This window comes from Leptosomus discolor, chromosome 20, assembly GCF_034619465.1.
Source record: "Leptosomus discolor isolate bLepDis1 chromosome 20, bLepDis1.hap2, whole genome shotgun sequence".
Lineage (NCBI taxonomy): Eukaryota > Metazoa > Chordata > Aves > Leptosomiformes > Leptosomidae > Leptosomus > Leptosomus discolor.
In genome coordinates, this window is record NC_141410.1 from 5,954,830 (window position 1) to 5,968,905 (window position 14,076).

General features: G+C 41.0%; 2 protein-coding genes across 3 annotated transcripts in view; one reads left to right on the forward strand and one right to left on the reverse strand.

Annotated features, from left to right (window-relative positions):
- MTOR (mechanistic target of rapamycin kinase) overlaps positions 1–14,076 on the forward strand; it is a 67,699-nt gene that overhangs the window by 21,758 nt on the left and 31,865 nt on the right. The gene's annotated exons all lie outside the window — the stretch shown is intronic.
- ANGPTL7 (angiopoietin like 7) lies at positions 538–5,429 on the reverse strand. 2 transcript variants are annotated; one of them, XM_009962187.2, is made up of 5 exons: positions 5,051–5,429; positions 3,282–3,382; positions 2,752–2,946; positions 1,705–1,903; positions 538–707 (listed from the first exon to the last, which is right to left on the reverse strand). In XM_009962187.2, the coding sequence occupies exons 1-5, from the start codon at positions 5,427–5,429 to the stop codon at positions 538–540; spliced, it is 1,044 nt and encodes a 347-aa protein (XP_009960489.1). The 2 variants fall into 2 exon arrangements, with proteins under 2 accessions (XP_009960489.1, XP_086332347.1); XM_086476221.1 differs by having other exon boundaries at positions 3,282–3,385.

Sequence of the window (14,076 nt, forward strand, 5' to 3'; positions counted from 1 at the left end):
TTTCTGAGCTTCATTTTTTCCTCTGTGGGAATGTAAGCCACTTACTGTGCACTAAAGAAAGATGCATCAGGGGCACTTCTGATTGATTCCTCTGGTTTGAAATGAGTATGTTGTTTTTGTGATTTGAGTCCCTCTTGGAAGGAGTTGCTGAGCGATGCGTACTCTAGGCACTGAAAGGCAACAAGGAAGCTTTCTTTTTTCAGTCCCTGCCTGGCTGGTTAGTGCTAAGGCACCCCACTAGTCAAAACGCTAGTGAAAACACACCAGGAGGCTTTCTGAAGGTGCTGTAAATGTATTCTGTTCTAACCTGTTCTGACACAATATTTTTCCCTTTGGAAAGAACCTTAAGAGGAGGAAATAAATTTGAACCCTGTTAACGCTAGTGACTGTGGCTGGTACTTAGTGTGCCTTTGGTGTGTACGTAGCTGTTGCACGTATTAGACGAAATGAACAATTATTTGGCTGATTTTGAGCTGTCTGTTGCCCACCTTCTGTGCAGTAGCATCATATAGCTGTACCATCGAATATTGGTTCCCTCTATGGTTTGAAATCCTCTGGCCGGATCTTCATCTCGACTCTCTTCAATGAGTAGGTTGAGCCGTGCCATCCGTACCAGGTGATGCCGTCCATGTTCTTGGTGTGTTCTCCTTTGCGGTAGTAGACCCCGTTCAGATTGGAATCTGTGCAGCAGTTGTACCAATACCCACCTTTTCAGAGAACAAATTAATAGATTCCTGGTGAGCCATTTACTTAAAACAGGTATGTTTTCTATTAATAACAAGACTTATTGCTCTTTCTGGAGGAGGGTGACCAGAACGCAGCAGTTAATCCCTGGAGCCTATGGCCCTAATAGCTGGGATTGTAGGTAAATTCAAGACTTAACATAGATACTAAATACATAAAGGCTTCACAAATCCGTAGTCAAATTAGTCCGGTAGCATTTCATTTAGTTGCTCATTCCTCTTAGAATGTTTCCTTGACATGTTTCTGACTCTGAGAGTTAGTGTAGGAAATGAATTTGGGTTCTTAGCTTGGGCATCTTAAGGTGTTTTAAAGGTTTCTGGACTCTGCAAGTAAGCTGCGCTATGCGACTGCTATCAACAATTTTATTTGCACATTGCATGGGGGCACAATGGGGAAATTAAAAAAAAAGGGCATGATGCAGTGAAGATAATTGTATTTGTGACAGGCATCATATAAAGATAATAAATTGAATGAAGAGAGTTACCTTATTAGAGGCTTTTAATAGAGTAGGGATAAAGATTAGAATTCAGGTTGAACCTTGAGGTGTGTGTAGGGTAATAATAAAGGAGAATAATTACAACTTGAAACTTCATAAAAATATAGGAAAAAATAAAAACCTTATAGGTATACAGGAATAATTTCCTGCATCACTGAATTGCATCAGAGATAGTCTGGCAGACAGGCATACCATTATGGATAGCAGTATGTGTAGGTGAAAGCATACACTAAATCATTTGAAGAGTACCGATGCCTATAACATAGACTGGCTCTGTGTAAATCAGCCTTAACTGCCAGATTTCCCCCATAACTGAGAAGTGTCTATTCCAGAACTGGTCACCTCTCCCTTGATTTGTCATCCAGATGCTACTTACTAGTGACTTGGAAAGAGAGAGTCTTGAGTTCTCTACAAATTACCCAGGCAGCTCTCTTGGAGCAGGAAGGTATTTATATGTGCTTTACCTTTACGGAACTGGGCACAGTCATCCACGCACTTGTCATTGTCCTTGTCCTTCGTGCTGAAGGCTGTGTTGTTGTGGTACCTTAGGGAGTCACGCCCTGTGTTGCCAGTGTAGTTCCCCACAAAAAGACGGTAGCTGTTTAATTCGTTGCTCAGGGTGAATTGCTTATATTGTGCATAGCGTATGTTACCTTCCCAGTCCTGCCACAGAACAGTGAAGAAGAAATAGTTACGAAATGCTACACCGTCTATGATTATATGCAGTGCCTGTTGCATAATCTTTTCTCTGACCTAGATTTTTCGAGTTTTTTTGGTCACAAACTGCAGAAACTTAACAGATAAGGCAAAGAAACTTTCTGGAGCAAAGCATCGTATTTCCAAGTCTTGTCTGCACTGGTATTAAACAATGTGCATGGAAACCTGGTGTGAAGCTCTTGCGTTCAACATCCTTGTCTTGTAGTGTGCTGCCTCAAGTAATCTTTTTTTTTCCTCTCCTGAAACAGTGACTTTTAGATATAGAGCCTTTCAGCTCGCTTCCTCTGTTATACATATCCCATCCCACAAAGCTATTGTACCAGCTAGAAACTAGTCTAAGTCAAGCCCAAGCCGTTAGTACACTGTAGAAACTGCTTTGGGGTAATACAATGCAAACTCTTTTGTACGCAGGCTGGAAGGAAGTGCTGCAAAAGGAAAGACTTAAGAGTCTTTAATACTTTATGGGGCATTTCTGTGAATCTTTAAATCTGAGGTGGTCAGCAGTTTGCTCTCTGTCTGCAATGGGTTCTGTAGGATTCTCTGGAGCCCCACATGTTCCCTAAGACACAATCTGTATGCAGACAGAAGATTGTCCTACTGACTTTGCGCGGTGGAGACCATAATTCTGTCTTGTCCTTGAATATATCACTAAGTCCGTCCTACCTCATTCTCCTCTAATTAAAGCATGCAAATTCTTTGAGCCTTCTGTAGAGATAGGAGATGGTATCTGTTACTAGAGAGTCACTTTGTACAAAAAAACCTTTTGCTGCTGAAATTAAGAGCTTATTAATTACCTCCAACTCCACTCGCAGAACAGTAGGACGTCTTGAAAGTCGGTAGATGTTTTCATTTCCCAGCCAAAAATCTCCCCGAATATTGCCAAATCCATCCCTGTATTGTTTCCAGTCCCTATTGAATGATGTCAAGCCAACTTTACGTCTTTGGATGATAGTCCAGCCGCCTCCATCTGTCTCCATGTCACAGAACACCTAGAACAGGAAAAAAGGCAGTGTTTACTTGTCAATAGACTTGGGAAGGTTCAATTCTCTTAACACAAGACAAGGTATTGTTTGATTTCACAACTTGAAGAAATTCCTATTTTGTTTAAGTCATGAGAAAAAAAATTATTAAATTAACCTTTTTCTCTTTTCCCTCTTAAATAAACACTCTTTCCTTACTTGAAGTTTGCCTACAAAAAGGTGCTGATTCAAAGTGCAGGGTATCATAACTCAGTATGTTCTTTTTTAATCTCTGTGGTAGATAAGTATTTCTTGATTATGTTTGAAAAGGCATGTAATATATATTTTGTACTTGGCATCCTTACCTCCAGATCTGGACTCCCCAAAAATTCATCAGGAGGTAGCTTGTAAACACCAGAGATTCGGTAGTTCCTCTGGTAGAGTGAGGAGCAGTCATAGACAGCATCTACTTGAATCAGAACCAGAAAGTAAGAATCTGAACAGCAAGAACTCCCCTGTAAGTGTGGTTTCTGTAAAGCTTAGCTTGTAATACAAGGAGTAATTAAGTGAAGAAGACTTCCCACAAGTCTAATATTTTCCTGACAGGGTTTTGTTTTGATCAATGCATGTGTTGGAAAAAGAGGTTGTAGCACTGGGACATTGATTTTTTTTTTTCTTTCTTTACCTCTCCTATCCAAAGAGGCACCTCTGCTGTCCCTTCACATCACTGCTGAGTCTGTCTGTGCAAAGGTGTATGCTGTCCCCCCAACAAGTGATACAGGCTTATCTAACAGAATGGCTAGGCCTGCTGCCAGGTGCCTGTTTTGATGGTGTGCTTCAACAGGTTAGCCGGGTTTGTGGATGAGACATACTTGCTTAGCACTTCTTGCACTAGAGCCTGAGACAGAGATTGAGTCAATCTATCAGTCTCTGCAAGCCTCCTTTCCTCCCGGTGCAGGAGCTGACTTGAAGGTGGTAAAATGCAGAGCTATTCTTCTGAGGAAGATAAACTAGCTGATGCAAGGCTTTATCCATTCTGACAGTCTTCAGTTTAGTACAGACTAAGTGTCTTTTACCTGGTGAGGTGAGACACATCTGTTTTAAATACCTTCTGGGCCAGTTTCTTCTGTGCTACTGTATTTTTTCCAAACCTTTACTACAGCTCCAAAGAGTTTTGTTATGGTGTAATTTTTAAGACCTACTGTAAGCAGTGGTGTGTCAAAGCTAGCGAAGGAGAACTTTTTGTAAGAAGAATTTATTGAATAGATTTAGAAGTTTTTCCTTTGCCTTAAAAAAAAAAAATTTCCAAATTAAGTCTTTTGGCAAACCCGGTTGTCTCAGAAAACAGCAGTTTCTTTTTAAGGACGTTTTAAGCTTGTTGCAGTGAACTTCATTTTGAGAGAAAAGTCAACAAAAAGGACACTTTCTTCTAGAAGTGGCTTTACAGGTAGCTGACCTACAAAATGCACCTGCATTCCACGTTTAGTACAGGCCTGTGCAATCACTGTGTGCAGTGAAATTTTCCCTCAGGGAAGAGAGAATTTTGAACAATTTAACTGTGTTCTGGCTAGGCTTATATCACAGTTTGCATCTTGCATTATCTACAGCCTTGAATTTTTGAGAATTACCGTTCAAATAATGGATCACTCTCTTACTCTGGTTCAGAAATAGTCATAGTGATACAATTACAAATCTCCAGTAATGCTTGGAGAGCATTTGTAATTGTTTTACCAACTTCTAGTCTCCTGTCAGCACTATAAACTCAGAGGATATTACTGCCAGAGCCGTTCCCTGACAAAGCCAGCTCGCTGTCTTTTTGGATTGGTACTGTAGTGCTCAGGCAATGAAATATTAGACTGAGTTCCTCACTGTACAAATACAGTACTTGTTCAGGTTTTCTGCTCCCTGATAAAACATACAGATATTAAAATACAGCTGGATCTTTAGGCTTTTGACGGATGAATTCAAACTAGTTTTCTCAGGATCACCTGCCTACAGAAGTACTTTAAGCAGAAGCATTCAGTATGCATACTTGCTAATCACATTAGTGGGACGTACTAGCATTAAGAACTAGTCGTTAGTTAATTTTCTGAATTAAGAGGTGTATCTGGGAGCTTGGCAACTCCCTCCTTACCAGCTGAAGTTTGTGTGACCGTCTGAGCTGCCTGGAGTTGCATGATATCTATCTGGTTGTTCATTTCGGAGTATTTGCTCTCAGCATCAATGAGGCGGGACTCCATCTGCTTGGTGCTCCCTTCCAGCTCCATCACCTGCATGACCACGTTCACCCAGTCACCTTCCTGCTTCTTGCTCAGCTCCTGCAGCATTCTGCTCAGGTTGGCTACTTGCAACTTGAGCTCTTTAATCTCATCGCAGCAGCCTGTCATCTTGGACTGTGCATTCCCATTGATCGTTCTCCTTTTCGGAGGCTTCTGCAGCAGCGCAGGATAGATTGCCACGGACACAGTGACAATGCAGAGCCATGCCAGCTGAGCAGTGGATCTTGCTGGCATTTTTGCTTACAGCAACAGAAAACTTCCAGCTGACTGCGGGTAGTCTGAATGCAGCTGGGGTAGGTATGAAACTTTCTGCAAGTGCTACAGCAGACTGGTACCTAGCTTTCTTCCAATGAAGTGACTCTCTGAAGGTGGAGCCTGGAGAAGTAGCTTTTTTTCAGACCCCTCCTGTCAGAGTCTATGCACATTGGAAGTCTGTCTCAAAGCATCTTATATATTTTTCTGTTTACCTCCACCCCTCTGAAGCTATGAAGAGCTTTCTGGCCCCTCCCAGTTCATCTGTTCATATCAGGTGTTTACAGGGTGAAATTGGAACAGGTTTCAGCCGAGAAAGGTTGGGGAGAGCAGAAGAGACTTTACTCAGTTCTGTCTTGAAGGGGTGTGGGAGAGGGCTAGGAAATGAGGAGTTTCCAGCAATTATTGCCTATTGGATTGTAGCCCTCTTGTTCTGGCACTTCAGTAACATAAGAGCATTAGAGGTCCAGAGTGAGAAAAGGCTGTCCAGACAGGATGAGTTTGTAAAAGTTCGAGGAAGGTAACTCCCTAGCAGGTAGCCTTAGCTACCACAAGTCCTACTAATATATTCCCCAGAATTGTAGGGGTAACACTGTTTGCAGTATTTCTTAGTTTAGGTAATATTTGAGTAAATTCATCTGTTCAGCATGTAATCCTCTTTTCTCTGGACACTGGTGTCTCTGCACTATTTGTTTTGTGGAGTTCACTGCTGTTCTTTTTAGAGATGGGATATCTGAGGGTGGGATGGAAAGAAGTCTGCAAAATATGTAAGTCAAAACCCATGCCTCTGTTACTCATAGTAACAAGCAAAAGTACATTAATGCTGAAAGACAGTTACTTAAAATTGATGAGATGGGTGTTTTACAGGCAATGTGATCTGTCTAACTCCAGTATTATGGAGAGCAGTTTATTAACAGGATTTTAAGAGAGGAAAATCTATGGCTAATTAAAATGTCCACAGTTACATAAAGTGTAGATTGAAGAGTAAATCTTAAAGCTTTTGAGACTCAGAGTATAAGTCAAATACCAGCTGGCTGTGATAGCAACTTCCAGTCTCCTCTTTTTTACCTTTTAGCAGTTCAAAAGCTGATGATAGCTGTCTGATCCCCAGGTAGAACTGTTGTCAGCAATGGCGCAGCCTTTTGCGAAAGGTCTGCAAATTTTGTTCTAGATTCTTACGGGTAAGTTGTTTCTCCACAGGCCAGCTGCTCTGTAACTGCCTGACACGTGGGTTCTTGCATCTTCCTGCAAAGTTTCTGATTGTGGCAACTGGCAGAGATAAGATGCAAATGAAGGAGTAATTGGCTCATGTATCTGCTCCTGGGGTAAATGCCACAAAAGCTTCTGGTGTCCAAGAAAACAAAAGGAAGCTAATCTTGTTCCTTTTACAAAGAAAATTAGGACCAACCTATCTAAGACATGCTATCCCATCTAGCCGCCTTTTGCTGATCCAAAGTGGCTGCAGGATTTCTGCTTCATTAGAAAAGATTAGAAAAGCCGTGATGATCTGACATCCACTTTTAGAGAAACAGGAAGCCCAGTTTCTTGTTGCTGCAGTTTCTCTTCCTCCCTAGCTTTGTTACACTTTGTTGCTAGATGCTTTGTTTCTGCCCCTGATTTGTACCACAGCTGGCTAATAGTTTTTCTGCAGAACAGTAATGAGAGACCCCACAGGGTGCCAAGATTTATGAAGATGAAAGTATTAAAGCACTGAAGAGGTGGAATATGAACACAGATATTTCATAAAGCTGCATTTTCTTAGAGGAGGAAGAGGTCAGAATCAGAGATCTCCAAACAGGCAGTGTGTCTTGAGTTGCGTTGTGGGTGACTGTGTGTGTGCTGCACATCAGGCAGAAACTGCTGTAGTCTGTAGTATCAGCTGGTGAGGCTACCGTGTGGTATCGGTGACCTGAGATACTGCCAGTGATATGCAAGTACAATTTGATTAAAGTACTGAGGGTACCTCCACAGCAGACCATAGGCATCAGTCACATTTTTGTCCTGGACATTCCAGAAACCTTCCATAGCAAAATTGCTTTTTATACTTCAGACCAGAAAGTGCCACTGCACATGGATGAAAGCCTGACCTTTTTGTTCTGCCTCTAATCCTGTCTGAGCCCTCTTCCAGCTGGAGCTTCTGTCATTCCCAGGGGCAAATTCTTCTCAGGCTTCCCGTGATGAGAAACATGTTTTTGTCAAAGTTGGAACAAAGAATGGGACAGGCCAGACTCTGGCTTCTCCGCCCCAGAAAGCCACCCTGCTAACACCCCCATCGTATTACATAGGACTTCGATCCATTCTGCTGCTGCTCTCACTCGCTGTAATTCTTCTATCTGTCTTGTACACTCTGGATTTCACACACGTTGGCATCATGAGGGGCAGGTGTGGAAGAGGGGAGTGACTTGTATGTCCATGCATTCCCTTTTGTAATAAAAATTTTGGAAGGATCCAAGATTCAACCAAACTCTCTGTTGCACACAGATGTTACGAAACAGTGCAGAAAGGCCTCCAAATCCCCTCTCTAAACTGCAGTATTTAACTGGAAATGAGGCAGGCAGGGTTTTATTTTGGGTTCAGCCTCTGATTTGTGTATCCTAATGCAAGCCATCTTTCTTTTGCAGACTTTGATTTACCTGTTTTAAAACGGAGGTAGTGCTTCTTTGTTCTCTCACTTTGTTCTGTGTAAGGGGGTGACGACAGACATATTATGCAGGAATGGAAAACAGCACAAATCTTCCCATCTGTCATTACTTTTGAGGAAGCATTGAGAGAGATTTGGGCAGACAGATCTCTCTTGGCAGAGACCTTAGCCTTAATGGAATTTGACTTCTTTATGAGTATTTGAAAGATGAATCTTTCCCTGTTGCATGGAGAACTGTGTAGTCACTTAAGCAGCAATAGCTACTGATGCTAGTCATTGCCAAATTAGATCAGCTGTAAAAGTTGACAGTCTGTAGGAAACTGTCCTACTGTTATGTACTGGTGTACTTGCAACTTGAATTCAGAATCCTGTTATATTTTGGAAAGAGATACAGCTTTGGGCATAGCTAGGGAGAAACTAGTTCCATGATTACTGAGTGGGTCCTAGTGCTATTTTTTCGTTTCCCCCAGTACTGACAGAAATCAAGTGTCATTTGGTCTGAAATGCATCACCCTAGCTACATGGTAGCTAAAAAGATGAGATCCTAAAGTCAAGAACATGAGGCAAATCCTTTTTGACTTAGTTAACGATGTAGGTTTGAAGTGGTTGGGAGAATTGAGTCTAAACATGGTTGCATATAGTATGTACCCTGTGCTTATAATGTTGGTTGATGTTACCAAATTCAAGCGTATTAGTATTACTTGATCAGAACCAGATATCTCTTGTCCCTGGAGGGCCAGATTAAATCAGAGATGGGTTTAAATGACTGCCTTCTCTGGGAAGCTGTTCTGGCAGGTGTATGTGAAGCTGAGACAAGAAGAAAAGCTCAGTGCCCTGTGGCTATTTATTTGGTAGCCAGTCATTGCAAACCCCTTAATATGCATCCAGCAAATGCTTAGAATCTAGCATTCCTGGTGCTTGCTGAGATGGCAAAGGTGCTCATCAGCTCTCTGCTGGCAGATTGCAGGAGTCCATGCTTTGTCGAATCCCTATGAAATAGAGCTGTCCTCTCCCAGGAAGTGTGAAACTGTTCACTTCTGGCTTTGGAGATACTCATGAATGCTCTAACATTCACTCTGCTACTGCTTTACAGTAATGACTAAAGCCCTAGTAAAGCAAATAAAATTGTTGTTTACTGCAAACAGTTATTGTAAATCTCTGAAGTTATGTAGGAACAGGTAGAATAAGTGAGAGAGCCTGATGAGAAACAAAACGCTGATACTTCCTACGATCCATAAATGATTTTTATTTAATGTGTATTGGTTATGCAAAGAAAGGACACAAAGACTCTGGCTCTGTGTTTCACCTTTTTCTGCTCTTCTCTACCTTCACTGAATCTGGTTAATAAAGAATGGACGATAGAAAACATTTTGTGGCCTGAGCAGCAGGGCAGGCTAAGAAATTTATTCTAACGGTTTTCACTGCTTTTCCTTTCAAAGCTCATGAATGTTTTTATTTAATTTGCAAGCATTTATGTTAAGATTGGGAATCTGGCCAATTTTAATGCCTATGAGCAATGTGGTGCGTGCCCTTGCTGTGAAAAGCTGAAGGGGCTGCTGCTCAGGCCTGTAAGCAGTCAATCGTCACAAGAGTTTATTGAAAACAGCTCTTTGCTGGTAATTGGTTTCTCAAACATATTTGTTCCCAGCATGGAAATAAGTTTCAGTGGCATGATGGAAATGCATTGGGTTTTGGAGTTGTTTGGGGGCAATTGGTTGTTTTCTGAGGTTTGCTGAATCGAGGACTCGGGGATGCCTGAACACAAATAAACTGTAGAATTGAGGAAACTGGCCAACAAAGCCAATTCCTTGTGCCAGAGGATTATCTGTTCCCCACAGTATCCAAAGTAGCAGTGCCTTCCACTTCTAATCCCAGAAGCAAGCTCTCAGCGCTTCTTCAGAAGGAAAAACAAGCTTGACTTAGGTTGGTAAAATCTGTCACATAGAGGAGCTTTTTAAACAAACTTGGGGAGACTAAAAAAAAAGGAAGTTTGGCTTCTTGACTAGTCTTTGCACACAAGCTGCTATTTATTTATTGCAAAAAGGTTTCTCTACCAAGTTTTGAGATGCTTTCTGGCAATAGAAAATGTGTGTGTTCCCTCACAGATAAGCTTGGGACCTCCTGAAAAGATCTGTTAAAAGAAAGTTTTTCTTTTTCATGGCAAGATAGGGAAGAGTCCAGGCCCTTACTTCTGAGTTCTTGAAAATCTAATATGTTTTGAGTGACAGAGAATATTGTTAGAGACTGTCAAAAATAATGGAAGACTGGATAGCTCCCAGGACTGTATAAAAGAGAATATTTCTAGTAAATATTAGACATTTATGCCTGTGGTTTGTGGAGAAGAGTCCATCATTTGAGTGCTCTTCCTGCTGAAGACAGTAAAGTTGTTTTTCATTCCCAGTTCATGTCTGGTTTCTGTTTAAATAAGACTTTATAATGTAGAAGCAATAGGAGTATATTTCTCTTAAACAGCATTCTTTTTCTAAGACTTACATGTTTATTTGATATCTTAATAATCAACCAGTAGGTTTATGTAACCTTTCACTACTAATAAAATTGAAAGATTTAAGATTTTTGTCCAAGATTTTTATATCAGGGAGTTTGCCAAGGGTAGTCACTTTTTCCAATTACTGTGTTATTCCATTCCTCCAAAATTTTTTTTCATCAAGAGGCTTGTCACATTTTAATATCCCACTCATCATGATCAAGTGCTACAAATAGGTTAGGGTTGGACAGGAGCATTGCATGTTATCCTGGCTACAGTATAGAATATTGATTAATAAACAGAGGGGGAAAAATTATCTATAATCTTGGATTTAACTGGCTTCTCACAAAGCCTTGTGTGCCAGTCTCATTTCCTTATCCAGCTGCCCCTTACAGCTGCTGAAGGTTGTGCACTTGGAATATAGGAATTAATGCTTTTGTTATTGTGATCGACATAAATTTTGATTTTCTCTGCCGCATTATGTAATTATGCGGTGAGTCCAGGTGAGCCAAACTCATACAAAATTTCATTGATGAAAATCAGTTTTGCAACTAATTAATCCTCATTTTGAAGGGAAGTATAAGGATCTTAATGTTGTTCTGTTGTTTCTTCTAATCACTTTGTTTATTGCATAAAATGTGAAGTCGAATGGTGAGTATTAAACGGTGAAATTAGTTCAAACCCCATCAGAATCTTGTTGATACGACTTAGGCAATCTTGTTATTTTTGTGGACTCCCATTTTAATAATCTACCTGCAAACATGAGGACAGCTCTGTCTTGAAGTAGTTTCAGAAGATTTTATGTGTGTACGTGGCATTTAAAATATAAAATTTTGAAATATTTTACTTGAAGACTCTGCCAGTCTGCACCAGGCAGCACAGCTGAATACTTAGGCCTTTTCTGAAAGATGACATGTGTAACCGACGACCTGAAAGCTTCCAAGTACGGTATTCATCTTTTATGGTTTGCTGCTGAGCTTTCATGTAAAGCAGTGGGTAGTGGTGGCTCTTTTCTAGCTTCTAAATAGAAATGACCAGATGAATATGTTCTACCCTCAGTGGATATGGAGAACAATTATCTTCACCCTAATATTAAACTTCGTATTATCCCAAATTAGGAACGATTGTAAGGACACCACCCAGTAAACAAAGACTTAAGTTACTGTCTGCTGAGTTAGCCAGCAGCATTGTTTCTATCTTGAGAGATGTTTTCCCACACTTGCCTTTAATCCAGAAAGATTTTGCAGTTATCTTTTTCCAGATATGAGAAATCTATCCCCCTGATTCTAGTCCAGTAAACTGCCCTGATTTCCAGCAGCAGCAGTGTGACTAAAACCCTCTGGCAACTCTGCCCGGCTGGAATATTAGCCCTTCAGGGCCTCTTCTGTGTGCCTGGATGCTTTTCTGTAGCGTTGTTCATTCTGTCCGGTCTCCAGCACAGTAACTAGAAAACAGCTCTCTAGGGCTTTAAGAGTGTTACAAAACTTAAAAAGATTCTGCCTGAGCACAGGCCTCATCAGATCTGGAGGGAGGAGGACAATGCCTTAATGGTAGGAAGGTGAAAGGGTAGGGAAGGACAGAATGCTGTGATTTCTAAACACGCGTTTTGAATGTGTTAACAGGACTCCATGTGGAAATGCTTTTCCAAGAGAAGTACAATCTGCAGGCCCACTCTCGGAGAATTTGTATGCAGAGAGTTGTGGGACTATTGAAAACGCATTCTAGTCAGCTGTGGTAGTAGTGATTTTTGGGAACTGTCAGTGTACTTCCAACACTCCAGAGCACACATCCAGCAGATGAGAAAAAGCAGAAATCAGAACAAACGAAAAAACCTCCAAAACACAAGATCAGAACTTAATCCACACGCAACTGCGTTTCCCTTAGCCTGTAAAACTGAATAGCAAAACAATGCAGTGATTACCAAGGTTTTATTACTCTGAAGAAGTCAGTCAGTGAATGTTCAGCCGTATTAATAAAGCCCACTGTGCATGAGTTGTGCTTTGGAGGGATTTTTGCACTTTTCCTGACAGTTTTACTTCTCTGTCTTTAGTTCCATTTCTGAGAAGGCAGTGAATGTTGTTGCTCATTCCTCCCCCCCCCCCCCAAATTTTGCATATACGCTATTTTTATGTGGTACATCAAACCATGATCGATGGGAGATTTCCCAATCGGTGGCTTATCCTAGTCCACAGAATTACCTGTCTTTAGTCACTGTGTGGGCTAGATTGTTTGCTACAAGAGAGTAATTTATGAGTAACAATGACAAGACAATATCACATCTACTGCTGTGTATTGTTTTACATCAAAGTCTTTCTCTTTCCCCTTCCCTTCTTTCCCCTCCCTTTGCTTAAACCTAGCCATAGACAGCTTTGAAACATTTAATTCTACTTTGGACAGCCAAGAAAGTACGAAACAAAAAAAGTGTAATTGAGTGCACTGGGGAGCATCAGCAAAAGAGCAGTGTTAATTGTTGAAGAATAAAAGATAATGGCCAATTTTGTCAGGAAGCATTGACAAGGAAGATAAGTTGGAAGTAATTAACTGTCTGACATGCTGGAAGTGATGTGTCTGCCAATGGCTCTTTAAATCATCAGGATATGAATTGTGACAGCCATTTATCACTTTTATGAGGCACTGCTGCCTAGCTTTCCCTTGGGAAGAGTGGAGGTAGTGTGTTCTCTGACTATCTTACTAAAAAAGGGCATGGATGTATTTCAAGCACTTCCCGGTTTTGGGTACCTGTCGTCTTGAACTGTGACTATGGTGCGTTCTTAGCCTGACAAAATCTGATTTGAGCTCAAGCCATTCTCCAGTCCTGTTTCAAGAGTATTTTACTTGACCTTCCCAGATATCCAGCGTGGGTCTAGGAGCTTGGTTCTTTAGTTGTCAGGAAAGGAAACTCCCACAGACAGAAGAAATACAGCACTCATTTGAAAATTTTCCTTATTTTGTCTATTCAGAGTACTCCCTTTAATACTCTAGATTTCCCTGTCTTACTGATCAACAGGCCTTTCGGGGGATGGAAATCTGCAGTTGTTCTGATGATCACCAGCAAGAAGGGACATTTCTGAAAGCTGTCCGTATCTGTAGCAGCATACTCAAAGACCATTTAAAGTCTCTTTGCATTGCTCTCAGTTGACATGTTTTGTTTTGTTAGGTTATGCTGTTGCCATTCCAAATGTTAACTGGTATTAATATGGGACTGCAGGGTGTGTTGTGGCGTGCTCAGGTGTTGTGACATTGCTTTGAACAACTTGCACTTCTTGATCTCTAGTGCCACTAGGGACAGAGGAGGGCAATGAGCCAGACACTGTTCATAAATAAGCTTTATAAAATAGCAGGAGCTTCATAAAAAGTTTATTTCCTCATTAAATTTGGGTTTAGCAGAAGTGCTGATCACTAAGCACCAATGTACAGACAGAGTCATTTCTAATAGTAAGATCAGAAAACCAATGTGAAATAGAAATGATTTAAGTGAATAGCTGTACATCATGTTGCTGAAC

What these genes read in the sequence shown, in the direction of transcription:
- ANGPTL7 (XM_086476221.1), bottom strand. Translation starts at nt 5,429, where the DNA reads ATGCCAGCAAGATCCACTGCTCAGCTGGCATGGCTCTGCATTGTCACT. An exon ending in GGTCACACAAACTTCAGCTG is followed by an intron (nt 3,386 to 5,050) that starts GTAAGGAGGGAG and finishes TTCTGATTCAAG; the next exon opens with TAGATGCTGTCTATGACTGC. An exon ending in TTCTGCGAGTGGAGTTGGAG is followed by an intron (nt 1,904 to 2,751) that starts GTAATTAATAAG and finishes GTTCTGTGGCAG; the next exon opens with GACTGGGAAGGTAACATACG.